The sequence below is a fragment of the Mercurialis annua genome, linkage group LG1-X (assembly GCF_937616625.2).
Source record: "Mercurialis annua linkage group LG1-X, ddMerAnnu1.2, whole genome shotgun sequence".
Taxonomy (NCBI): Eukaryota; Viridiplantae; Streptophyta; class Magnoliopsida; order Malpighiales; family Euphorbiaceae; genus Mercurialis; species Mercurialis annua.
In genome coordinates, this window is record NC_065570.1 from 358,548 (window position 1) to 385,546 (window position 26,999).

Consider the following 26,999-nt stretch of genomic DNA (forward strand, 5'->3'; position numbering starts at 1 on the left):
ATATAAACACGTAACACTTATGGTCTGTTTTCTTTTAAAACCATATTATAAATTCTCATTTTGAGAAAACGTTCTAACTTCTCTCTAGAAGTTATTTTAGGTATCACAATACCTAAAGAAAACCGTTTATAGTATAGACCTAATTGTCAAAACAATTCTCGGTCATATACTAAGTATTTAGCAAAAGCGATTGCTAAATCTTTAAAACCGTTTAAACATTGACTTTAACTCTTTTAAAGTCCATTATAAACGTTTAACTTAACTTTTAAAATCTCCTTTTAAAAGTCTTTAGGTTTAGGTTATAAAACCTTTTCACTTTCTTCTAACACAAGTTATCGTTTTAAAACGTTTTCGAATCAACGAAACTATGTCAAGTTCTTAGGGCAAAAAACCCCGAAAAGTCCCCCCTTATCGACATCTCGGCATGGTGCACGATCGTGCACCTTGGGGTAGTGCACGATCGTGCACAACTGGTGCACGTTCGTGCACCCCAGATGGTGCACGTTCGTGCACCTTGGGTGCACGTTCGTGCACCCTCTCATGGTGCACGTTCGTGCACCAAATGGTGCACGTTCGTGCACCCGAGTGCACAGCCCCGAGAAAGTTGATTTCTCGGGCTTTCCGACGTGCTTTAACTCCATTTTTCCGCCCCTAACACGTATACACATTCCAATCTATCCATATTCACGTTCGAAACGTAAAACTAATACGTTTACGTTCGATTCGATACGGTAACCGTTTATAAACGAATATATATTCAAAATATATCAAAATATATCAAAATAAACGTTTAATACGGGTATACTACCTCGATTACTTGAGTAATCGTTGAAGAAATGGAGTTAGAATCGAGAAACGGACGAAACGAATCGGAACCGCCCAAAACCCTAGCTCACGTCCTCTGCAGAGAGCTTAGCAGCTCAACATTTCATTAAGAAATGTGAAAATGAGTAATCTGTACTCATTTGTACATGGGCCAACATATATATACTAATTGGTCAAAGTGCCATTTAGTACTAGCTCAATCATGCACTTTAAACCAACTTCTAAACTAGTCGTTCGTAGCCAAAACGAAAACGACTTCCAAATTTCGTGAAGATTTTACCAAAAATCAAATAAAATATAACGAGAATAAAAATATTCCCATCCGACTTATATTTTACCCTTAATAAATCATTTTTGATTTATTAAGCCCGCATTGACTGCGCTTGATAAAATTTCTGCTTCCAAATTTTATCAAATTTTCACGATAACCTTTTTAAAATATTTCGCGAATATTGGCACCAAAAATATTCGCTAGGGACTTATGAATTATTCTGCACCCAATTCATAAATACATATTCTCTCCGTTAACTATATAACTAATCAAATTTAAATTTGCAATCATATAGCCATATTAAAAATTTAGGGACACTTGTAAATTAAATTTATCTTTAAATTTAATTTACCTACTCCCGTCTAATAAAATATTAGACACGTGGCTATATTTTAACTCTTAAATTTCCGGGTTATTACATTCTCTCCCCCTTATATAAATTCGTCCTCGAATTTACATATACTTACTTTTCACTTATAATCCAAACTTTACTCATACTTAATCTCACTTCATGCTTCGGAAAGCATAGCACCATCTTGACTGGCATTCTCAATCATATCTCTCTTCCTCGCTGTTGTTATTATCACCTGTTTGAACTTCCGTTCTACAAACAGATTATCCACTTTGTATACTCCTCTTGATCCTATAACTCGTATAGAATACCTTTTACTCCTTAGCTTAGCATCCTGCAACGCATTCCAAGAACTAATCTCTATTCTCTTTCTTGCTAAGCGATCTAAGTAGGTGGGTATAGGTTAATACCATTTAACTTATAAGTTAATACCATTTAACTTACTCCAAGGTTATCATAAAACTAGGTTACCTTTGCTAGCTTCTGATAACTCCTCTTTTAGTATACCACTTTTGTCATACATACTTATTTACTTTATTTTTCTTTAACTTTTCTTTTCATTCTTAGTTGTTTGTTTATGGCTCATCTTATTATTGAGATGACTTTTAATATGTTTTATGATTACTGTTTCATAACTAACCACTCATCTTTTAGTTTTTTTTTTTTTTTACGTTTCTATACCTTGTATAGAATGTCCTTTTATTTACTCCTCAATCTATAGTAACTTCCTGTTACAGATTGGGTAACTGATCTCCTCTCCTTTCGGAATGTGGTTGCGTAGGTGTGGGTGTGGTTATAATCTAACTACCTCACTATGAAACACCTTCTAACGTCCTTCACAATCATCGCAAAACTATATTTCCATTACTAGTTTTCGGGATATCCAATGTTAATTAGACTTCTTAACTTCTTCTCCATATACATATCCTCCTTGTTCACAGCTAACAGTTTTCATAACTGTGCTATAGCTGTTACTATTATGTTTAATTAACTGACTATCAACTGTAGCTCCATTTTCAAAACATTTTACATTAAAACAAAATGTTCATTAAATATTTTTCAATTTTAGTCGGCCATGCTTTACGCATTTTTGGCCCGACACTCAAAATACATGTACGTTACATGTATATTCCGTTACCAGTCAGCCTAGACTTCACAGTCATATGGCCCGGTTCTCAGAATTTATCTTCTGAAATTACTGTCTCAACACAGTTTTCAAATTCATTTTGTATACATATATGGAGCTTATGTTGACAATTCCAAGCTAACTAAAGTTTATACTTACTATCGTGATCACTTGCGCTTTTGGCTCACTGCCAAAATTCACGCAAGTTTCACAGCATCACCTTCATCTTCAAGCATCATATTCTTCTTCGTTCGACGATCGCAACGGTTAAAACTTAGATAACCGTCCTGGGATTATCCTATCCCAATATCAAACCGATCTAACGGTTCGATTACTAGTTACTAGGGTTTTTACTACTCTTTGTTAGTTTCCAAATAATATCTGAAACTTAATCATTCAGTTCACTATTTTTATCTCTTTCTCACCTTGATAACATTTCCATCTTATGTTAATCCAAGGTTTATTTTACTGTTTAAGTATATTATTTATTCATTAAATAATTAATAATTATTTATTAATGAATACCTTCATTTGACACGACTTCACAAAGTCTGTCAGTCGTTAACATAATCAACGACTCTCTTTATTCAAATCAGAACTAGTAGTGTAACTACTTGGTTCTGAGAATTAGTTTCCTTTTCATCATCTTTCTTTTAACTATTCGTTATTATTTATTAGTTAAGTGCTGAGGTTTACTCCTCTCAGACTTATGAGTTTTGGTTTATCTAACCACTCGTTTGGATTTAAGAGATATGTCTATTACTGACATCTGCTCTGTCTGTAAGACCAATCTCAGATCCATTTTAATTAAACACATGCGTATGACTTTGTTCACCGACAGTTACTTGAAGTCAAACTAACCGAGTTGTGTTTAATTAGATCCTACTCTCTCTTATCTTAATCGCAATTATCTTCTATTATCTACTCTTGAACTTTTATTTATCATAAAAGTCCATCACTAGACTTATCTCTCAGTCTATTTCAGAGTAAGAATGTAAATTCTCACTTCCTACTTTTCTCAATCCTTAATAATTTCTGATGTTTCGGAATGAAACATTAGAATCCAGATCTTTATTGTATGTTATGAACAATAAAAATCGCAACATCTTATCTTCGCTATCTTGTATCCTATCTTGACATTATTACAGAGTTTTCGTTTGAGTATGCTTACATTTTAAAACAAATACAGTTTGTTTTGTAAACAAATTGTTTCTCAACAATTTATTTCACAAAAATTTTGTTTAATAAACAAATGGTTTCTCAAACTAATAATTTCAAACATATGTGCATATACACATATTTCACCCACATATACAAGTATATGTGTGTACCAGCTGGATTTTCTTTAAATTTATCTCTTCAAAACTGTGAATCTAACAATTCACATTTTAAAACTTTTGTACAATTGTAGCTCAGGGTGATGACATCTCTCATCCCCAAAGAGTTGCTATACAATCCTCTTTTTCTTTGATATACAATATACATGATGCATGTCCTAACAAAATCATTTTGTATAAGTATATGGAATTCAAGTATTCCTTTTTCTATAGTGATTGTTGCAATATGCATTCATGATGCATCTGAGCACAATAATACATTCTTTTAAATCAAAACTGCAATACTCATTTTGTAAGCTTCTTTCAAACTACTTCTCCGTAACATTTCAAGTTTCTTAATCCTAATAATTTATCCTCACATTAGGATTATTATTGCTTCACATCATTTGATTGATTATCAATAGTTATTGATTTCTATTTAAGGATGCACGTTTCTAACATCCCTAACTTATCAATTCTCATTTATCATTTATCTTTTAATGTTTATTTGTATGTGTATTTCTTTTTGTTTAAGGATATAATTTATATCTGTAGTTTATGTTTTTCAATTCTAACGCGAATATTGAAAACACATAAACAGACTAACTTAAACATTAAACACATAACTAAACATTACCTGACGATGATCGCGAAGACGGAAACGCCTCACGAATCATCGGGCCTTTACCTCGCCCTCCGCGGAATTTCAGTTTTCCCTTATCCTTTCCCCCTCGCGGAACAAAGTAGGGGTTGTAGTACCTCGCGGGTCCAGAGTTTCCTACCCTAGGAAATGTAGCATTAGGTTCTTCAGGTTTGGTGTAATAGTACGGCTGGAGGGGTATGTCATTCCTCCTCAACTTACTCTCTATCTGCTTCGCACGCCCAGCCAGATATGCCACAGAATCTGACTTTACCGCCATGAGTTCCTCGAACTCAGGCCCTAAACCTTTGACGTACCTACTTGCGACTTCCTCACCATCACGAACTAACTCAGGTACTTCTTCGCATAAACGCATAAACTCAACAGTGTATGCCTCCACATTCAAGTTTTCCCTAGTATACTTATCCATATAATCCCTCAGCCTATCCAAACTTTGGTTCTCTTGCACCTCCCACTCGCTCACGTACTCCCACGACTGATTTGGCGAGTGTCTTATTTGCTGTTGAACCCTCCTTAGATGGTCCACCTCAGCTAAGAACTCTTTTACCTTAAATCCCAGATAAGCTGATGTAGCAGTCGATTCAGACACAGAGCTATGGCTATTTCCAGTACTGTGTATGTCTTCATTCAACATTCTCTCTAATTCCTCTACTCCAATAGCATCCTCCCATATGTCCATGTCACATGCTGATGTTGAGTCAACAGCCTCAATGGGAACAGATGTATCAGGTATAACAGGCAAACCTGGTACACTATGTGGATCAGACCCCACATGCGTATGAGCTCTACTAGGCCCAGACATACTGAAACACATGAAATTTTCAGCATAAGTACCGTATGTAATAGTTATAGAAAAAATCACATTTTCATATAACAGGTATCAACTATTAAACCCATATAAGCAAAACATATAACAATCAAACACAATTCAGAGAAAATCTAACTATTTTCTCGAACAAAAATTCAGAAGAAATCTTTGCTTTGTCCTGTGCTCTAACAGAACCATTCTCCTCGAATACTGGTCATCTGTTCTGACCATTTCGCTCCATGATTGTAACGTGTTTCCAACTTTAGGAACATCTCACATGTTCCATCAGTAGTAACGTGTCTCGAACACAAGAACAACTCATGTGTTCCTGATCAAAACATCAATACATACTACACACATGTATAGTTGCTATCTATAGCTGATTGTATTCAATAACTGACAACTAATCAAGACATGACTCGAATCCTATGTTGCTGCAATAGTTTACTAGGAATTCTTATGACTTCTAGTACCTCTACTTAACATATGTCAGCAACAATACTTCGGACATTCAAGTCCTAAAACATTGCTCTGATACCACACTTGTCACGACCCGATTTCCGCCTCGAAACTCGAGCCGAGACCGGCGCTAGGGAATGGGAATGGTTGTTCCGAAACCCGTAGCAAGCCTAAAACCTCTATAAATTTTTCGCCTCCTAAATATAAATATAGGTCGTATCTCGCGTACGACCCGTTTTCAGAAAACACCGTTAAAACATTTTTCCGTTTAGTGCGGAAACACATTCTGAAAATATTCATATAGGCGATATCGCGCTTTCAGAAATGCTGGTTGAATAACCCTAGTTATTCTGACCCACGCGCATTTCTGAAAACCGGTGCGGTGGTACAGGGACTTGGCTCACGTGCCTTGCCTCGCAGGCAGCCCTGTCTCAAACCGCGCACCCGAGCAATATGTTTAATAAAATATATCGAACACTTTCCTTTTCAAAGCGTTGTATCAAACATATTTAAAAACATGCACAGCAGGCACACAAACGTAAGGCCAGCTAAACTACACACAGTGTCTTTGCAGACCAAAGACGCGAAGCTTGGCCCACCCGTAGGGGACACCATAAAACACCATATGCCTATTAAGTAGCCACTTATTAGAGCTAGACAAAGTCAGGTTCCTATCAGAGTATATAGACAGAGGAACCATGACGTGGCCACAGGCATATCAAACATATATACACTATTGCAGCATCTAAGAGTTTAAAGTGTTATTTACATAACAACAGAATAAGCTTCCCTGATGGAAAAGGGTGGAAGCTCGACCAGACCCGGTAGCTAGGTACCTGAAAATGATAAACAACAACGGGGTCAGAAATATAAATATTTCTGAGTGAGTAGATAGGTTTACAATTAAATACCAAAATCGCGTATATACAAAATATCGGTATATAAAAATATTACCAGTCCTCGATCCAAATGAAACCCTAATCCTGATTACGTTATAGTGCTATCATATATATAATGCATATGCACAACTCTTGTTTAATACAGGATGAGCTGTATACATATGTATCACAGCCATCTTGACTCTGTATAGGGTTGCTGGGCCGGAACTTAAATCACTGCCACCTCAGGACTACCCATTAGGTTTAAGCCGCTTTATAAGCATCTGGCTTAAAACCTAATCTCAATATGTATGCTTATAATATTTACCTCTCATCTAGTTCATTAACACCGGTGATCACACAGTCCTATTGTTGCCCAATAGATAGCTCGTTTCAGTGGATCTTCCTTGGCTAAGTTTCATACTTAGTGCGATTTATGATTTAAAAACAATTGAATACTAATATTCAAAAGTAAACAAATGAACTCACAAACACCGCTAGGTCTGGAACTTAATCCTGTGGTTGTGGTCAGACTGCTGGCTAGCTGGTCGGACTAAACACACAAAGCAAACAGGATAAAACACATCAATATATGTTTCCTATAAAATTTCTAGGTCCTTAAACCCAGATCTAGGTCAAACATATAATCATATAAACACGTAACACTTATGGTCTGTTTTCTTTTAAAACCATATTATAAATTCTCATTTTGAGAAAACGTTCTAACTTCTCTCTAGAAGTTATTTTAGGTATCACAATACCTAAAGAAAACCGTTTATAGTATAGACCTAATTGTCAAAACAATTCTCGGTCATATACTAAGTATTTAGCAAAAGCGATTGCTAAATCTTTAAAACCGTTTAAACATTGACTTTAACTCTTTTAAAGTCCATTATAAACGTTTAACTTAACTTTTAAAATCTCCTTTTAAAAGTCTTTAGGTTTAGGTTATAAAACCTTTTCACTTTCTTCTAACACAAGTTATCGTTTTAAAACGTTTTCGAATCAACGAAACTATGTCAAGTTCTTAGGGCAAAAAACCCCGAAAAGTCCCCCCTTATCGACATCTCGGCATGGTGCACGATCGTGCACCTTGGGGTAGTGCACGATCGTGCACAACTGGTGCACGTTCGTGCACCCCAGATGGTGCACGTTCGTGCACCTTGGGTGCACGTTCGTGCACCCTCTCATGGTGCACGTTCGTGCACCAAATGGTGCACGTTCGTGCACCCGAGTGCACAGCCCCGAGAAAGTTGATTTCTCGGGCTTTCCGACGTGCTTTAACTCCATTTTCCGCCCCTAACACGTATACACATTCCAATCTATCCATATTCACGTTCGAAACGTAAAACTAATACGTTTACGTTCGATTCGATACGGTAACCGTTTATAAACGAATATATATTCAAAATATATCAAAATATATCAAAATAAACGTTTAATACGGGTATACTACCTCGATTACTTGAGTAATCGTTGAAGAAATGGAGTTAGAATCGAGAAACGGACGAAACGAATCGGAACCGCCCAAAACCCTAGCTCACGTCCTCTGCAGAGAGCTTAGCAGCTCAACATTTCATTAAGAAATGTGAAAATGAGTAATCTGTACTCATTTGTACATGGGCCAACATATATATACTAATTGGTCAAAGTGCCATTTAGTACTAGCTCAATCATGCACTTTAAACCAACTTCTAAACTAGTCGTTCGTAGCCAAAACGAAAACGACTTCCAAATTTCGTGAAGATTTTACCAAAAATCAAATAAAATATAACGAGAATAAAAATATAATTTTTATTCCCATCCGACTTATATTTTACCCTTAATAAATCATTTTTGATTTATTAAGCCCGCATTGACTGCGCTTGATAAAATTTCTGCTTCCAAATTTTATCAAATTTTCACGATAACCTTTTTTAAATATTTCGCGAATATTGGCACCAAAAATATTCGCTAGGGACTTATGAATTATTCTGCACCCAATTCATAAATACATATTCTCTCCGTTAACTATATAACTAATCAAATTTAAATTTGCAATCATATAGCCATATTAAAAATTTAGGGACACTTGTAAATTAAATTTATCTTTAAATTTAATTTACCTACTCCCGTCTAATAAAATATTAGACACGTGGCTATATTTTAACTCTTAAATTTCCGGGTTATTACAAAACAAAATACTTATTTTACAACAAAATAATTTTCCAATATAAAATTTTTCAAATTTGAATTTAATTAATAAAAAAAGATTTATATAAATTATCTATAATAAAATTAATTAAATAGTTTACATAAATTATTTAGTATAAAAAAATAAGGCTTGATCACCCAAAAACTCCCTCATCTTTAGCCCCTTTTACAATTATACTCTGACGTAGGAATTTTTCTTTAGGTTTTTATGTTTCAATTGTACCCTAAATATTAAATTGACCTCTTTTCACTTAGAAAAAAAGTTTAAAATAATCTTTTATTTTTTTATATTATTAATAATATTAAGGTCTAACTGAAATATAGGCTAAAAATGAAAAATTATTTTAAACTTTTTTCTAAGTGAAGAGAGGTCAGTTTAATGTTTTGGGGTACAATTAAAACACAAAAAGACAAATTAGAGTAAAATTGAAAAAATTCATATGTCAGGGTATAATTGCAAAAGAGGCTAAAGGTATGGGTTTTGAATGATTAGGCCAAAAATAAAAAATAACGCTAATAAATAGTTTACATAAATTAAAGTTAACAAACAATAACTTTTATAATAATAAATTAAAAAGTCATTTAGAAAATTTAGAAATTCATGCATCCATTTAATAATAAATTTTATAAATAAATTTTTTCTGATATTATTTGTCATTTTACTTTCAAATATAAATATATATCATTCCACACACTATTATATATTTTTTATTAATATAACATGTAAATTTAAGTTAAAACCGAAATTATGTAATATTAGAAATAAAGTTTTAAAAAGTCTAATTATGTTTGAAATTCAAACTTTTACATCTTTTATCAATTACTATCAAACTTTTAATATTTTTATGCAAATTATACCAGAACTTTGTGTTTCAGTTTGTATTAGTGATATATCTAATTTTTATAGCATTCTCATGCGCTTACATTTTGTATAATTTTTTTATTAATTTTATAACTTTTTATTATTTTATAAATAATCTAATTCTTGCCAATTGTAAAAGCTATTATTACAGGAGTATTATCAAAAATATTTAATATTTTAAAAATTGTGATGTTCGGTTCATATTTTATTAGAATAAGTAACTGCATGCAAATTTTTCAGAAACCGTAAGAAAATTACGGGAGGAAAAAGATTAAATTCAACACAATATATATACATATAAACATAAAATTAAAAAAAAATCATAAACATCATCAATACTTTAAAACGATTCACTGGCAGAACACTGCAATATATATTTTTATTTGTTTACAAATTCTGAATTTTTTAAAATATTTTTGTATTAATTTCTTTAAAAAATTTACTATTTTAATCATATTAAGTTGATTCCGCGCAAACGCGCGGGTTTACGACTAGTATTATATAATTGAAAGGACCAACGGAACTCTCTCATTCATTCTCACAAAATAGAGCATTTTGGTGAGTTCCCACCTTTATAAAAATACTTATTTTAATTAAATTATATAGTGATTTATTTAATTTATAATAAATTTCTTTATCTATATAAAAATCTATTTATTAATATTAATATTATCACCTTTAAATTTTGTAAATCACTTTTGATTTACATCGATTTTATAGAATTTGTTACAATAAGATAGCCCAATTAATGAGAAGTTTTGACAAAATAAAACTCTTCATATCAACTTCTTATATAATGACCATCAATTTTCCATGATTAATGCCTAATTCTGACCCGGCCAAATTGTTGAAAGTTTATGCTCCAATACACATCGTTAGGTATCTTTTAAAGTTTAAGGTTTCTAATTAGCTATTGTTTTTTTATTTTTTGCAGACTTTCAATTTTGATCTGTCAACTAGAACAAATTATATATGGTTGCATCATTATTAAACTTTAAGGGTTTCTCCTAACATTAGTCTTTGTAAGTTATGATCCTCAATTTCGCTCCTCAATAATTATGTGTTCTTAAAGACATAATAATGATTGGATTATCATACTATAGAACCTTTTGTAATTTAGAATTATAATTTTGTTATTTGTTTATTCTGATTTATTCTGCTAATGTTTTTGTGAAGCAATAATGCTATGAGCCTTTGAAAGAGAAAATTAATATTGATTTCTAGGGTTCTCTAGCAGTTGAATAAGGTAGGCTTTGGGTTTTGATAATGAATTTATAAAATTTATATAACATATATTCTTTTTGCAATCTTATTTATTTTGCAAAAAATGAAAACTGCAAATATGCTAATATGTTTAGTTTATTATTTGGTAAAATCCAAATTAAGAAATTGGAGGCCTCATGTTAAAATTATATGTACCAGTAGTTATCAAAATTTTACCGAATTTATGTTTTTACAATAAAATTAGTAGCCGAATGATTTATCAATTCACGTGCTTTGATATTTGGTAATTTTTCATTAGGAATTCTTTTAGTATTTTTGGACAGATAAGTCTTTTTTGTGCTGAATATGCTTAATTCATGTTTATAGACTATTTGACCTTTTTTTTCACTTGATGGTAGGCAGGTGTTATACTATGAGTGGTTTAGTCCATGAATAACATGGTAGACTCGGTCTACCTAAAAATTTCTCATAGATTTATATAAAAAAAATTCATTAATTTTCATTAGATAGAACTTTGTTATGAGAACGTTTTTTAAAAAAAAATAAGCAAAATTTTTCTCACTAAAAGTATTAAATAAACAAATAAAAAGACTAACTTGATTTATGAATTTATAAAAATGGATTAAATAGTCAAAAATATAATTATTTTATAAACTAACCCAATATATTTATTTAAAAAATTTAAAAATAATTTTAATTAAATAAATATCATATTTTTTATTAAAAAAATTATTTTATTTGTATAGAATAAAAGAGTTAAAAGTAAGCTATATTTTTTATAGGTTTAAATTGTATACTTTATATTTTAATTTTATAATTAAGTTTAATTCACAAGTTTGAGTTATTTTATTCTCTCTCTATATAATGATTGTTATATAATAAATAAAAAAAATACAATTTTAATTATATTAGAATCTTGATTTTTTTTTTATAAATTTATATACAATGTTAAAAAATATTTAATATGATGTACTACTAAAATATAGAATAGCTAAACATAAATATGTTAAAGTTTATTATTGAAATTTATAAATACTTTTTGCTGTAAAAGAGTACAAAAACTTTATAGTTTAAAGTAGGTTTATAAATAAGAAACAAATATCCAACTGTGGTAATTAAACACGCATTTTATAATCACAAAGGAGTATAAATTTTATTAAAAATTGCAAATAAATCATATCACGTAAGAAGATTTGATGAATATTATAAAAAATTAAAATTATGGTTGAGATCCACAAGTCATTATAAGAAACAATTAAATATAAATTTGCAAGAAAATAAAAAAAATGTCAAGTATAAAATTTCAAATCCGAAGTAAAAAGTATATGAATTATAAAATCTAAAAGAATTTTTTTTTGTTAAAATTATTTTTTAGTACGGCTAATATATAAAATATATATCAATTTAATTCCGCGCAAATGCGCGGGTTTACGACTAGTAGTTATATAATTGAAAGGACCAAAGGAGCATTTTCATTAGTTCCCAACTTAGATAAATCACGAACAAAGGATCAATTCACCCCCTCAACTTGGCACGAAATATCAAATAAGTCATTTTTGCCGCTTTTGGTACGAACAGACCCAAAAGTTGCGTTTTTAGCTTAAAAAACCCCTCCCCCACTCTCACTCATGCAAGTGAGATGCACTCTCTGTAAAAATAATAAAAACACCCTCAATATTTTACTCATCTCTTAAATTAATTTTTAATAATTTTAATTTTCCAATTATCTTTTAATTTTAAAAAGTTAATAATTAATTTATTTTTTAATAAAAAAAGAAGGAATTTTTTTTTCCTTTTCTCCCTCCTTCTTCTTCCTCCCTTTTCTTCCCTTCTTCTCTCCTCCTCTTTCTTCTATTAAAAGATGGAGGTACAGATCTGCTCCTCAGGAGCAGATCGGTTCCTCCAAACATGGAGGAGCAGATCTGCTCCTCAGGAGCAGATCTGCTGCTCCTCAGGAGCGGTTTGCGGTGGAATGGGATTGGGACGGCGGGTTTCGGGGGCGGTTTCCGGCGGATTGTAGGGGTGGTTTCCGGCGGGTTAGATTTGAGTGTTTAATTAAAATAATTATGCTAATTAGATTTAGTTAAGATTTTAATTGTGTCTAATTAAAATTTTAGTTGTGATTAATTAAGATTAATTAATATAATTAGTAATCTCACTCTCTTTTTAGAGAATGTTTGTGTCATAGGGGCTGAATTGAGCTAAAAATGCAACTTTTGGGTTGATTTGTACCAAAAACGACGAAAATGACTCTTTTGATATTTCGTGCCAAGTTGAGGGGGTGAATTGATCCTTTGTTCGATAAATCACTTATTTAAGTTTTAAAAGTTGTTACTAAAAGATATTTGGTGAGAATTATCTTCTTTTTTTCTCTCAAAAAAAATTAATTCTCTCCAAATAGAATTTTCTCATTAATTCCCACAAAATAAAATATTACTATGAGTTTCTACTTTTTTTTGTACTACTTCTTACAATTTTATTTTTAATTGAAATTTCAACTCATTTAAAAACAAATTTGTGTCTATCTAAAGTACATATTACATACTAATCCGTATAACTTTAAAGTACTTATGTTTTTCAATTAAAACAATTATCTTTCATTAATTAAATTCTAATAATGGCTTTTGTATATTGGATAGTGTGACGTTTTTTTGTTTTTGCAGTAATTTAAATGCTAACAAGAAACATATTTACTAGCGAAATAACTATTCTCAGCAACTTTAGCTTTGCATAAATTATGTTCTATAAAATAATAGTTTATTGATTAGATTGTTCACATGAAGGCTTCTCATTAATTCCTCAAGTATAAACTGGTAAGTTCGTTAATAATTATATATTTAACATTAATAATTTTTTTATTTTTTTGATATTTTTTTTATTTGAAAAGTAAATATTTCATCGTTCTTGAGTTTTAAGAATTGAAACTTCTTAAGAAAAACAACATAGTATTATTTGGAAGATGAAATTCTAGATGCTTTGTCCCGCAATTGTATTATTTTTTAATGTATTATTATGTTATATTTTATATTTTCAAATTCTTTTTAAGTTGTTAAGGGTGGAGATGAAAAGTGGATGAGATGGTAGAAAATAGCGTGGATGATGATTTAATTAATGTTGCACATTATAGATTTTAAAATTTTATAAAATATTTATTTACCTTTTTAAGGATATATTTTTTATAAATCTATAAAATTTTAGATTACTTATAAATTTTATGTTTTCACTTTATTTTGTTATAGAAATTGTTTTTAAAAAATATTTAATTTTATAATTGTTTTTTATTATCATAATATTTCAGTTTGTTTAAATTATTTATTGATTTCTTTATACTATTACATAAAAATTATATTTAAAATTACTTAATTTTTTAAAATTATAGATTTTACCAAACTCATATTTTATATAAAATATTTATTTAATTTTGAATATTTTAATACTATAGTTTATTGGATTCTTTTACCTAATATAAAAGTTATTGTTAAAAGAATATTAATATTAGATATAGTTAATAATTTTTAATTCATTTCTTTAAATTATATTTATTTTAATGAGTGTTCTAATAGTATTAAATTCTAATCTCTTTTAGTCATTTATTTATTGAATTTTTTTAAATCAATCTAATGTGTTGACAAGCTGATATTTTATATAAAATATTTATTTATTATTTTAATACCATAATTTATTTGATTTTTTATCTAACATGAAAGTTATTATTAAATTATAATAATAATAGAGATAATCAATACTTTCAAATAGTTTATTACTACATTAAAATAGATTTTTTAATTTATTTGTTTGAATATGAATTTTTCACATTTTTATATATGTTTTTTAATAAATTTATTATTTAAATAATATTAATTTGATTCCGCGTAAATACGCGGAGCTTACGACTAGTAACACTAAATAATATAGACCTCTAAAATAAAACATGAAAATATGAAATAAATCTTTTCTGAAATAAGGTATATAAAATTATGAATAATAATTCAATAATAATCTATTGCTAATTTAACATTTGATAATTCTAAAAGAACAGTTGAAGCATTGAATATAATAAATTCAAAAATTAAAGTTATCTTAAGATCTAAAAATCACGGAAACTTCGATGAAGTTGCGTGCCCCGTTTCAGAAACGTTTCGAAAACCAAAAACTCTCTCGGAAACTCATAAGTAAATATTTTCGGGCCGTTTTCATAAATTAAAAATATATATAGCTATTACGAAAAACCAAAAAAACAAATCAACAAATAATTTTTTTGAATCAATTGCCCACATTTATTATTTACTTTATTTTGATTAGGTTGAATTATGTTTGATTTATTTTATTAATTGATATATATAAAATTTAATATATGTAACATTTTATGATTTTTAATATTATAAATATATCTATTTATTTTCATTATTTATACATTGAATTGGGATTCCCTCAAGTTCAAATGAACTTGAGAGAATCCCAATCCTCATATATTTCCTCCACATTTCATGTCCTTCATTTTAAAAATTTGCCATTTCTTTGAATCCATTTCATGTCGTTTCTATTTTTTATTTCCGTGGTACCTAAATCTTTAAATAATTTTTTTTAATAAAGATAATACTAGTCTATATTAATTGTTTGTCACCGAAATTAATTTGTACATCAAGCACTATAAGGAGGACCTGGCCATTAGGACAAAGTCCTCGTGAACTTATTATTTTACTCCTCGTTCAAAGACTAACGCAACAGACAAAGGTCTAGTTTGATCCTTACAGTTTCCACCGGCGTACATTTTAATTATTAAAAATTAAATATATGAATTAAGTTTAATCGAATTAATAATTATGTTTAAAATTCCGGACCAAAAAGAGTTTATTGCATATAATAGAGATATTATACTAGTATCGAAAGTTTGTGAATTGTGCAACAAAAGAGTTATATGTATCTCAAATGAGAGTCCAATTAGTTTATATTTCTAAAGTAATTTGACTCTCATTTGAGATATATAAAACAACTTTGTGAATCCTGCCTGCTATGTTTACAAATTTCGTTTGCTTTAATTACTTCATCATCACTTTTTTCAAGAAAAAATGATCAGCGTAGATCATAACTGAACCAAAAATAAACAATAACAGTTGAGTAATAGCTTGCTTTCATTTAAATAAGAGAAAAATGAAGATTAATATGTAAAAATCAGTGGTGAAAGAAAAAAAGAGAAGATTAATTAAAGAAAAGAATGTGGACGAGCAACAATCGAATCGCCAATGGAAGAATGACGACTGAAACGATATCTCGGCCGAAATTTAGTATGGCCTCCCTTTAATCAACAGACAATTTCCAAACTGTCTCCTTTAATTAACTCAAGGGAGGCATTATCTTTCAAGACTCAACTCAGAGACTCTATACAACAAAATTCAAATTTTAATTTACGAACACACAAAATCACACAATCAGCAGTCCAGATCCAGAGAGGCTCTTATATAGGACTTATCTGACTTAACCCTAGCCTTCTTTCACTATTAGGAAATTCCTACTCTGTCCCCCCGTTTTATAATTATTAATGGACTTGGATTTCCCGCTCAAGCCCCATATTTTATAGTTAAGCCTGATCAGCCCAGCCTCAATAGTACTTGTACTTATATTTGTATTCCAAATCTATATATATTCACTTTGTTTTGCCTACATATAAATTAGTTAATGCAAATTTATTAGTAATTTATTAAGAATAAGTAAAATTCATTAGTTATAGCAGATTAGATTAGAGTGTTTTTTTTTATAATTGGAAGAGGGAAGTACTTGTGGGAGAAATTGAACTCGCTACTTTGACAGTTTGTTGTGCAGTGTTTATACCGTTTGAGCTATATCTCATTGGTTAGTAGATTAGATGGTTAAAATTCATAATTTAAAATAAATTTAGATGTAATTATATCCAAAATGACTAGTTGAAAGCAAAGCTTTGATTTTGCAACACAAATTAATAATGGAATAACGTGGTATGATTTAGGTGAAGATATGATACAAAAATGAAAGAAGAAATGAGTTGTATAGAAAGAAAAGGTGATTAGAAAAGATGGAGAATCTCGAGAATGGAACGATTACAGAGGGGACAGGAGCCTCGATTCACCCACAGCTCTCTGCAACACACCCTACAATATGTATGCCCACATGGGATAAATGCTGCTCCTTTATTTCTCACCATGCACACGCAGCACACTCTCTCACTTCCCTTTTCCTCCTTCTCTTCATCGAGCAGACTCATCAACGACACCCTCGACGGCGTTTCATCTCCCCTGCTCTCACTCATCGGCATCATTCCTTCTCTTAACTGCCTCTCCGCCGCCAACGCTGCCGCCAAATTCATGCTTGATGATGCCGCTGCCGGACTACTACTTGCTGTACGATCCAATATCAATACTCCTAAGACCTGATCTGATCCGTTTTCTTGTTGTTGTTGTGGTGGCGGCGACGGTGGTTGGTCTTCATCGTCATCTCCGACGCCCCTCATCAAGCTCCATGTAGCTCCACAGCATGCGAATCCTCTGAATCCTAGGCGTTGTTTTAGACCCGCTGCCATGGTGGTCCTGTTGGATCTCGTCATGGCGCCGTTAATGCCAATTTGGTCTCTGAGCAAGTCAAGAATCGTTTTTACTTGAGTTTCTCCGAGTACCGATTCCTGCAACATCGCACTCATTTTCAAATACTATATAACAGTAGAATCAGAAAAATTAAACAGATTAAAATAAAAGGAGTAACAAAATGAATACCAGCTATATATATGAGAAGATGGAAATGAGTTAATGAGGGTGGAGGTTTGGGCATGAAAATCTCGTGATAAAATTTCCCAAAACTAATACCACACCGCCTCTTCTTCAATTCTTGTTTGGATATAAAGAAGAAGATGGTTTGTTTGAATAGGTGACGGGGGAATCCTAAAGCTAACAAATGACAAAATATAAACTGAATAAGGAACAGTTCACTTACTTCTTTTTTTATCTATATTTTTAAATTTATGCCTTCTCTATTGGACCTTTACAACGAAACCAATCCTTCAAAAATAATTTTCAAAAGCCACTGAAGGCCGACGTGCTGAGGTCTAACCAAGTGGCAGTTGCCATTGCTAACTTCTTTTCCTTCTCGTCCTCTATCTTTATTTAATTTAATTCTTTATTTAACCGAGGGTCTTTCTACAGATACTTTGTTTTTTACTCTCTCCATCCCAATAGAATTGTCCACTTTGCTTTTATCACATAGTTTAAGAAAAGCAATTATTGTTTATAGGTTTTATAAATTTGTCCTTATTTTTCTTGTTATACCCCTATTTAATGTAGGGACCACTTGCAATTTACTTTTACTTTATTCATTAGTGGATTTTAAATAGGGGTAATATAGAAAATTTGAATGTAAAAGTTGGTTACTTTTTGAAAGTGGACAAGAATTTTGGGACATAAAAATTTCTCAAAGTGGACAACTCTATTGGAACGGAGAGAGTAATAAAGTATCTTACTTGTTTTTAATATTAGCCATCAATCTAACAAATCTAATCTGCATCGTTAAAATAAAAATAAAAAAGTGACCTACTACCTATTAAACTGGTATTCAAATAACCACTTAATCACGATATCAAAACTCTATACCGTTCTTAATCAACTCAGCTTTTTCATTCTAAAAAATTTCAAAAGCTATTTCTTATTTGATCATGAATAATTCTCAGCAACTTGACATTTAATCAGTCTACGTTTTATATAATCATCAGGTATTCTGCTTTTAATTACAAACAAAGTGATTATAATCAATAATATTTTGCATAGAAAAAGTTATACATATATCAGTATTTTGGATAAAATTACAACAACTGGATCTTCTAGGAATCTTTTGAGCTATAATATTACTTTTGTTGATTGTATTTGATACACTACGTTTTTAGTAATTAAATTTTGATCAATTTGTGTTTTTTTTAGAGAAGATAACAAAAATACCACAAAATTGATGACCATTTTACATTTTACAATAAAAATAAATTTTTTTCATCAGTGCCACTTTTTATAAAACGTTTTTATAAAATACCATGTGTGACATCAGCGCGTCAGCAGGTGCATTTAATGCACCTGCTGACACGATGCACCTGCTCTTACAAACAAGCAGGCAGGTGCACCAAAGTGCACCTTACTCACGCAAGCAGGTGAACATGTGCACTTTGGAGCACCTGCTCATTTAAGGACTGATCTGCACGCGCGGATCAGTCCTTAATTCTTCTTTTTTTTAATTTTTAAAAATTAAAATAATTTATTTTAATTTAAAAAATTAGTAAATATAAAAATATGAAAATAGAGAGATGATATAATTTTATAATTTTCTTGTAATGTTCTCCATATAAATTACGTGGTAAATATGTAACTATTATATATAAATTATACATCAACGATGTATCCATTTGAATAAATTTTAAAAATATATTTATCATGTATAAATTATGTATCACCGTATCTATTAAGTAGATCTAAAAAATGTATCTATCATTTATTTATAGCATAAAATGCACATTGATAATAAATATATGAAAAATGTATCAAAAATGTACCTATCATGTATAAAGATATTTATTTAAATACATTTAAAAATATATAAATTATGTATCAGAGATGTATCACATATGTATATTATATGTATCACATACATATAAATTACATATATATTTATAAATTTTTCTAAATATAAAAACGAATCAATCGAATTAGTCAGTTAATTCAATTAATGTATCAAATATGTATCTATCATGTATCAAAGATGTATAAATATAAAACCGGACCAACCGAATTAGTCGGTTGATTCAATTACAATCAATCAAATATTTAAATTATGTATTAACGATGATCTATTTACATACATTTAAAAATTGTACTAGAAAGGTAGTTATTAAGTATATATATATATATTGACGAGGTATCTATTTAAATACATTTAAAAATATATTTATCGTGTATAATATATGTATCAGCAATGTATCACATATGTATACGAGATGTATCACATACATATAAATTAATAAATTATATATATGTTTATAAGTTTTTCTAAATATAAAAACGAATCAATCGAATTAGTCAGTTAATTCAATTAATGTATCGAATATGTATCTATCATGTATAAATTATATATCTGAGATGTATCAAAAATATATTCGAATTACAATTAAATATAGTCGATTAGAATTCAATAAGTATTAGCAGCAATAACATATTTGAAATGCAATAAATAACACTTAAAAAATAAAAATTTAAACTCAATTCACTAAAAATAAAATTAGAGATGTATCAAAAATGTATCGCAGATGTACTATAGATGTATCATATATGTATCCGCTTTATTAAAAAAAATTCCAACGTCGGTCTCGATTTCAAATTTTGATATATTATATTTATAAAATATATAAATAAATTAATGATTTGAGTTTTTTTAAAATATTTAATATTAATATTTAACATATAAATAAATAAATAAATATATATGTATATAAATATATAATATATGATTTAAAAAAATATGGGGACCTTTGAAAAAAAAAAGTCCCCATTTTATGAGTTATATGGGAAACAGGTGCACCATGCACGTGTTTCCCAAAACAAAATGTGATAACAGGTGCATGGTGCACCTGTTTCACGCGCCAGGCCTGTTGAAAAGGGGACTCTTTTTTTAATAAAAAAACATTAAAACAGTGTTTACTATGGACATGTGTAGACTAATTGAAAAAGGTGGTGTTGGATGAAATAAAACATACTTATTTGGTAATAAAGTAAACAAACTTAATAAAATTGTATTGTGTGAAAAGTGGAGCATTTTTTCTTGCTTTCTTGTTATTTTCTCTTTCTTTTTTTGCTATTTAAGTTCATAAAGGATATCTATCCTAATTCTTTTATGTATTTGATTTGTTTGCTTTGATGCGCCATCCTTTTCAGCTTTTCACCGATTCTACTGACAACCATAATCTTCCCCTTCGCCATTTGCTGCCTAGGTAAAATTTTTTGATTTTTTATTATTGAAAATATTTTGTTGAAACTTTAAATTTTTCTTATTCTTCTTTAAATTCAATGTCATAGAGTTGCAGAAATTTATCAAACAAATTTCAAATTTGGCTTTGAAGATTCTTGGTCTTCAATTAAGGTACATTATTGCTGCAACTATGTTGTTAAATCTTAATGTCTCTCAGTTATTTGTAGAAGTTCCTACTTGAGGTAAGTTGTAACACTCGACGAGTATATAACCTTATCACGAATAAAAACATACACATATATCTTTTTACTCGAGTAACTGGTATACTCTGTGAGTAAACTGGTTACCTCGAGTAGGAACATATCTGCTGATGTTTCTACTCGAGCTAAGATTCATCACTCGTCGAGTTAGAAATCTTACCTCGAATATAAACTACTGCAGTTCTATTAGTTAGATTTGTAAAAGAATTTTATTTCATAAGATTTGTTAATCCATTGTCTAATAGTAAATTCAAAAATTCATGATAATCATGATTTTCATGTGTATTTGGATCATAGTACTAACCTTTTTTTAAACCATATTATTATGACTTATCATTATTTAGTTCTTTTTAACTTTATTATTATGACATATTATTTTTGTTGGTAATGTGGTGATGGAAGTGTAGAATTTTTACAAATATTTGATTAATTTTAATTTGTTGAGTTAATTATGAATGTATTTATTACACAGAACAATGATTGATAAGGAAGTCGTTGAATTAACTTCTAAAATAAAGATGGAGCATATGACATCATCCAAGGTATACTCATTTTGAACTAAATATGTATATTTTTAATTGAAATTTTTTGTAAACTAAATAGTGTATATTTTTAATTTTTAATGTTTTTCAAATATTATTTTTTGTTATATCAATTTTGACGAATATTTGTTATGTTTGGATGTTGTTTGTTTTATTGTTCTTATTATAATTAATTTATAAAAATATAACATCATAAGAAATTAAATTTTAATGTGCTTATAAAATATTTCAGGGTTATTTGGAGACACGTTGTGCGGTGCACAAGTTTTATAATGTTGTGGAAAAATTTGATGATGCCAAGATCAAGAATGTTAAAGATCTTGGATTTGGTGGGCTTTTAGACATTCAGAGTCAAAATTTAAAAAATAGTTTGATTGGAGGTCTTGCATTTAGGTTTGATGTGAAAACATACGAATTATCTGTACATAACGATAGAATAAAAATCACCACAGATTATGTTGAACGATCTTTAGGGTTATCTTCGAGAGGTCTAGATGTTTGTGAATACTTAGGAGCTTGTGATTACGATGTCTTCAAAAAGTATAATATTCCATAGGCGACTTGTGATATTAAATACCTAGCTAAAGAGCTAGGTAGGCTACCTGCAAATGATGAGTTCAAAGTCAAATTTTTGTTGTTCGCAATTAAAACGATTATATCACCTAATACGAGTCATTATGTAAGTACATTTTATGGTGGTCTTCTGAGATATATTACTAAAATTCAAAAAATGAACTGGGCAAAATACACCATTGAATGTCTTGCTAGAGGAATTCAAAAGTTTAAGGAAACTGATTTTGGTACTGGCAATATCAAGAGATTGAATGGATGCGTCTTGATACTCCAGGTATTATATAATCTTAATATAAATATATTTGTGGTACAAATTTTACTGATTGTTTGAAACTTATTTACTTACATATTTTTTGTTAGTTTTTTTATCTGGAACATATTAATGTTGGTTGTATAAAATTACCAAACGATTATGAGAAGCCTTCCATCCAACATTGGGATAGCAAAGTTGTAACAAATGCTTTGTCTAAAGTAATGAGATATGGAGATCTTGATAGTGACAAGGTAATGTTATTAACTATAATTTAGCAATTTAATTTCTTTGTCTTAATTTCTTTTTTTTTTTTAAGTTAATTATTAATTTTCATTGATTATCTTATTATAAAAAGGTGTTGATATCAAAAGGCGATGATAGACCGATGGACCATCTATTAGTAAGTTAATCCTTAAGTAGTAAAATAATTTAATTGATTGAATATTTTAATATAATGATTTATTTTTTATAGAGTATTATGTTTATTGCAGGATGTTAATATTGTGACTTCTGAGATAAAATGTGAATTTTTGAATTTTAAAAAAGAAGTTGTGAATACTTTGAAAGGTATACTGAAGGAAAACAACAATAAACATATTGAGAAAGTTGAAAGTGTGAGTGTTATTTTATATTTTAATTGTTATAATTCAGTTCTCTTAACATATAATATTTAGTTATGTAACTTATGTTTAATAACTCAGGTTTTGAAAACTGAAATGCTTGAGATGAGAAAAGAGCTCACGGAATTCAAATGGGAAATTTTCATTACTATGCGAGACATGTTAAAGGACAATATAGAAAATATCACAAAAGTACATAATGTGAGTTGATTAATTTTTCAGTATGGTTACACAGTGTATTTTTGGTTTTTTAACCATTGTTTTAATTTGTTTAGGAATAGAAATTTGAGATCCGTGAGCTCACAAAGGATAATGTGGATTCTGATATAGGGGAAAAAAAGTGTAGATGGCAACATAGAAGGGTTGAAAAATGCTAAGCAGGAGTTAAAGGATGATTTACAAATCTCAAAAGTGAAATTTTAGATATGTTGGTGGAAATAAAAAATGGGTTAGGAAATATATCTCAGAATATTCGAAAGAATATTGTTGATGATAAGGTGCACAATTTGATCGATTTTGATGTTGAGTTGTTTGAAAATGAATATGAAGTTCAGGTGAAGGAAAATAATGACTCTTCTGTCATTAAAGTACAACATATGAATGAAATATGCAACAAAGATGATTGTAAGAAGTACTTTAGAAAAAACGCTAAGATTTCGTCTCCTTCAAATGTTCTTCAAATTAAGGAAGCTTGATCGCATGAGTGTAGACATGGAGAATTTTGGATCTGCATCTCTGAATTTAGGCAAGTTGGACACCGGTTATGTGAGTAATGACCACAAACTAACAAGTGAACCAACTGATCAGTTAGAAGGTAATGCAAATGTTGATGACAATCTTATTTTATTTGGCGGTAAAAAAGTTAGAGGTTCCAGAACTCAAAAAACAAGGTCGCGAATAACGCAGGTAACAATTATTTGAATTTGATCATTTCATTTGTTAATGATTGATATCAAAATTGTTTATAACACATAATTTATTGTGTATTGTTTTTGTTTCTCAGCCACTAATTCAAAATTCTCTACAAAGTTCTGGGTCATTTACTGGTACTTTTAAAAAACAAAAATCACATTCTTGCAAACGTTCTAACTTGCACAAAACGTCAGAACTAAAACCAATTAAGATGAGAAGATCAAACTTTATTATTAGTTCTCGCGGGAAAAGGGCAAAAAAACGTCAGTCTTCATTGAAGATACTCTTAAAAATATTACGTGTTTTTCTAATATTTGTAATTTTAATTTTTTGTGTTAATGATATGTAGATGTATTTAATAATAAATACTTTTATCTATTCTTATAAGCTTATCGACGAGCCCTTTGAAAATTGGGATCCTATTATGGGTTTGGATGATAGTGTCAAAGAAATATGTGACGTTCTTTTTGAAAAATATTTTAAGGATGAGTAAGTGTGATTAGATACTTAAAATTTATTTTTTATTTTTAAATTTTATTTAAATTTTATATTTTGTTATATTGTGCACTTTTCACGTAAACTTTAAAACTTCCTATTTAGTTATCCGGAGTTTAAGATGTTTATTATTGAATGTTTTAACTATTTAAAAATCATTAAAATTATTTTATTTATAATATTCCCGCTATTTGTCATGATTTATTGAAGACCGTGAGTTTTGTTTAGGCAAAAAATCAAATTCGCGTAAAAATAGGCATATTTCGCGTAAAAATAGGCATGTTTCACGTAAACTTAAAAACTTTCTATTTAGTTACCCGAAGTCTAAGTTGTCACATTGTTATTCGATAATATTGAAATATAAAAAACGCATTACAAAGCATTGAGTTCTTTCTGATTCTTTGCTCATAAATCGACTTCACGAAAATTATAGCATATTTCACGTAAATTGGGGCATATTTTACGTAAATCGGGGCATATTTCACGTAAATTGAGGCACATTTCACGTAAATTTTAATTTTTTTCTAAGTCGTTACACAAATTTAAAAATTTCATTATTAAATGCTTTAACTCCATAAAAATTATTAGAAAGAGCTAAGTTTGTAATATTTCGGCAATTTTTCACGATCGGATTGAAATATGAAAAACGGATTAAAGATGCTTTTTTGACAAAACATTGGGTTATTTGTAATTTTTTGCTCATAAATCAACTTCACAGAAATTATAGTATATTTCACGTAAATTGGAGCACATTTCACGTAAATTGGGACATTGTCACGACCCATTTCCATGAATCGCGACCGACGCTAGGGTATGGGTATGGTTATACCAAAACCTGTAGCTAGCCTTGCGGATAACCAACAAATACATAAACCTGCAAGAAAACCAATGCTCGGGGGATACCGAGACTCCAGCCTAGTTCTAGCAGTTCATAAAATACAATATCATTTATTATAAAGTGCTTAGCCAACTCTGAGTTTTAAACATGGCAGAAATTCATATTAACCCAAGTTAATAAAAGAATGCCAAAACAGCAATAATCCATTGAATAAGTTTATAACAAGTATTAGACATAGAACAAAGGATCAGTTCACCCCCTCAATTTGGCACGAAATATCAAATGAGTCACTTTGGACGAAACCAGATCAAACAAACCCGCAACTTGACAAAACCGGATCAATTCAACCCGCAATTTAACAAAACCGAATCAAATTCACCCTTATGACACAAAAAAGGAGAGTGGATTATCTAATTACAAAAAATTAGTCCTAATTAATTCTAATTTAATCCTAATTAAATATATTTAAAATTTTAGTTAAACCTAATTAACAAAAAACCCTAATTAGAAACCTATGTCTTCTACCCCACCACCACCGTCGGTCCCCTACCTCCCCACCACCGCCGCCAGTCCCCTACCTCACCACCACCACCGCCAGTCCCCTACATCACCACCGCCAGTCCCGTACCTCACGTTGTTCTCGTCTGAGTCTGAGAACAGCGGATCTGTTCTCAGACGAGAACAGAGCCGCTGTTCTCGTCTGAGAACAACCTCCGTTGTTCTCGTCTGAGAACACAGGCTGTTCTCAGACGAGAACAGCCTCCGTTCTCGTCTGAGAACGGAGAGTGTTCTCAAACGAGAACGGAGAATCCGTTCTCAGACGAGAACAGACTCTCTGTTCTCGTCTGAGAACAGAGGCTCTGTTCTCAAACGAGAACGGAGGAGAAGGAGATGACTTTGTTGTTTGGAAACGGAGGCGCACCGGCGATGGCGGAGGAATCCGGTGGAAGGAAAAAAAAAAGAAAAACAAGAATGACTAAGAAGGGAGAAAATGTAGATCTGGTGAAAAGAGGGAAGAAGAAGAAGGGAGAAAAAGAGAATTTTGGTCCCTAAATTTTTATTCAAAAAATAAATTGATTTTGAAGTTATAAAATATAAGGGGTAAAATTGAAACTTAAAAATAATTAAGTATTAAACCAGAAAATAAAAAAATATTAAGTACTATTTTAAATTTTTTACCATTCAAAACCGGAGAGTGTGTTTCACTTGCTCGGGGGGGGGGGGGGTGCGATGTGATCTTTTTTGCCAAATTCAGGGATTCGTTTGTTCAAAAACACTCCAAAATGACTTATTTGATATTTCGTGCCAAGTTGAGGGGGTGAATTGATCCTTTATTCAATAGACATATAAGACTTTTAATTACTACTGCAGTCTAAGAATAAAATCAGTTTAATAACTTTATTAAATAAAATAAAACCTCTGAGGAAATAAAGAATCGAAGAGCAGCCGACTCGCTCAAATCATAACCCTGAAAAAATTGGAAAAACAACGGGGTCAGATATAATGAGATGAGTTCATACCACTATTTACATTTATCAAGTGGAAAACCTTTTAAACCGTTTAAA

At 30.2% G+C, this 26,999-nt stretch overlaps 1 protein-coding gene and 1 non-coding gene across 4 annotated transcripts; both read right to left on the reverse strand.

The window, feature by feature from the left end:
* Positions 1 to 16,190: 16,190 nt before the first annotated feature.
* Positions 16,191 to 16,313, reverse strand: LOC126666413 (small nucleolar RNA snoR111). Its single transcript, XR_007637914.1, has one exon. It is a non-coding gene; the product is annotated as a small nucleolar RNA snoR111 (small nucleolar RNA).
* Positions 16,314 to 16,932: 619 nt separating this feature from the next.
* Positions 16,933 to 18,068, reverse strand: LOC126664653 (uncharacterized). 3 transcript variants are annotated; one of them, XM_050357159.2, is made up of 2 exons: positions 17,936 to 18,068; positions 16,933 to 17,627 (listed from the first exon to the last, which is right to left on the reverse strand). In XM_050357159.2, exon 2 carries the CDS (start codon positions 17,550 to 17,552, stop codon positions 17,016 to 17,018), a length of 537 nt encoding a protein of 178 aa, XP_050213116.1. In that variant the 5' UTR covers positions 17,553 to 17,627; positions 17,936 to 18,068; the 3' UTR covers positions 16,933 to 17,015. The 3 variants fall into 3 exon arrangements, with proteins under 3 accessions (XP_050213116.1, XP_050213115.1, XP_050213114.1); XM_050357158.2 differs by lacking the exon at positions 17,936 to 18,068 and adding an exon at positions 17,719 to 17,916; XM_050357157.2 differs by lacking the exon at positions 17,936 to 18,068 and having other exon boundaries at positions 16,933 to 17,694.
* Positions 18,069 to 26,999: the final 8,931 nt, after the last annotated feature.

Excerpts from the sequence above, each read along its gene's own strand:
- LOC126664653 (XM_050357157.2), bottom strand. The coding sequence starts at position 17,645 with ATGAGTGCGATGTTGCAGGAATCGGTACTCGGAGAAACTCAAGTAAAA.